Consider the following 1861-nt stretch of genomic DNA (forward strand, 5'->3'; position numbering starts at 1 on the left):
AAAGGGTGGATGCCGTTGGGGGGGGGCCAGCCACATCAGTGCCCAGTGGCTGGCCCAGGACATTGATGCTTAAAGCGAAGCTTAGATGGAATTTAGGCATCTCTGTCCAAAAGTCCAATCCTGAAAATCTCTTCTCAGCTGCTCCTAACCTTGGTGGCATTTAAATGCTAAGTGCAAGAAGTGTCACCATCTCTGTTCCCAGGCGTGCAGCACATGGCCAGGCGTGTCTGGCGCTCACTGGGCATGAGCACCGTGTCTGCACCCTGGGCTGGTGGGGCCATGACCTCTGCCAGGCAGCTCCATGGCCCCCAAATGTTGCTCTGAAACCCCAAAATGTCATCATCTTCCTTCAGGAAGGAAGCACCAGGGTGGTGGCACCGAGCACCGCTGACAAAATGGCCGTGCCCTGCTGAGAGCCGTGGGTGGGGGCAGCTGACTGTCTCGGGGCGGCTGTAGAACCCTGGTGTGTCCCCTGTCCTGGACCCAGCTCCTTCTGCAGGGCTTGGGATGGGACTGGCAGGGACAGAGGAGGTGACCAGGACAGGGGTCTTCACTCTAGGGTGCGGGGCACCCCAAAAAGTAGGGCTAGAAAGCAGGCCCCAGCTCTGCCTGGCGCCCCATGGCCCTGCCCCCGTGGGGATTCCGGAAGCACCCGTGTCCCATGAGCGACGCCATGGCTCCGTTGGGCTGTGACACCACACCAGGACACGGGGCCATCCGAGGGTGCTCGACTCTGCCTGCACCCCTTGCCTCCCTTTGCTTGAGCTCTGTCCTTAATAGTCCCCCAGGCTCAGGGGGCCGGGCCAGGCCGGGCCGACGGGGGGGACCACAGACCCCCCTGCCCCAGGGAAGGGGGGAGGCCAGGAAAGGGGGGCTTTGCCCCAGCATCCCCGAGGCAGCACTCAGCACCGCTCCCGGGACTCAGCGGTGCCGCAGGGCAGGGCCTGGCACAGCACGTGCAGCCTGGCATGGCCGTGCTCGGCCCTCGATGACGGGCTCCATGGTGGCGACAGGACACGGGCCGTGTCCCCACCCCGGTCAGCGTCTGCCCCAGGAGGCCTTCCAGAGCTCCCGGCCTGGCGGGCAGCCCAGCTCCGGCTCAGCCTGGCAGGATGGGGACACCGCACCAGTGGCCATCCCTGCGCCAGGAACACATTTAGGATGGGATTAGAGAGGTGACAGACGGGGTGGGGAAGGGCAGGTGGGGAGCCCTGGCACGATGGCGCTCACGGGAGTGCCCGATGCCGGCACGTGCGCTGCCTCCCAGCTGCAGGGCCACGTGCGGTGTGGCTTGGCACAGCGTGACATGGGGTGGCATGGCAGGGAAGAGCTTGGCGTGGCACCACATGGCATGACATGGAGTGGCATGGCGGGGAAGAGCTTCGCATGGCACGACATGGTGTGACATGGCGTGGCATGGCAGGGAAGAGCTTGGCGTGCCACGACATGGCGTGACATGGGGTGGCATGGCGGGGAAGAGCTTGGCGTGGCACCACATGGTGTGACATGGGGTGGCATGGCGGGGAAGAGCTTGGCGTGGTACGACATGGTGTGACATGGCGTGACATGGCAGGGAAGAGCTTGGTGTGGCACGACGTGGCATGACATGGGGTGGCATGGCGGGGAAGAGCTTGGCGTGGCACCACATGGCGTGACATGGGGTGGCATGGTGGGGAAGAGCTTGGCGTGGCACGACATGGTGTGACATGGCGTGGTATGGTGGGGAAGAGCTTGGTGTGGCACGACATGGTGTGACATGGCATGGTATGGCGGAGAAGAGCTTGGCGTGGCACGACATGGCGTGACGGGGGGGCATGGCAGGGAAGAGCTTGGTGGGGGACCACATGGCGGGGCACGGCGG

The 1861-nt window shown here is 64.5% G+C and overlaps 1 protein-coding gene across 1 annotated transcript in view; it reads left to right on the top strand.

Moving 5' to 3' along the window:
- Window positions 1–1219: 1219 nt before the first annotated feature.
- The window catches only part of IGSF9 (immunoglobulin superfamily member 9), a 23369-nt gene continuing 22727 nt past the window's right edge, over window positions 1220–1861 (top strand). The window contains 1 exon segment of the mRNA XM_035896115.1: window positions 1220–1279. Within this exon segment, the coding sequence (XP_035752008.1) occupies window positions 1220–1279 (60 nt within the window).

The sequence above is a fragment of the Egretta garzetta genome, unplaced genomic scaffold, assembly GCF_000687185.1.
Source record: "Egretta garzetta isolate BGI_Z169 unplaced genomic scaffold, ASM68718v1 scaffold376, whole genome shotgun sequence".
In the NCBI taxonomy this organism is placed as follows: Eukaryota; Metazoa; Chordata; class Aves; order Pelecaniformes; family Ardeidae; genus Egretta; species Egretta garzetta.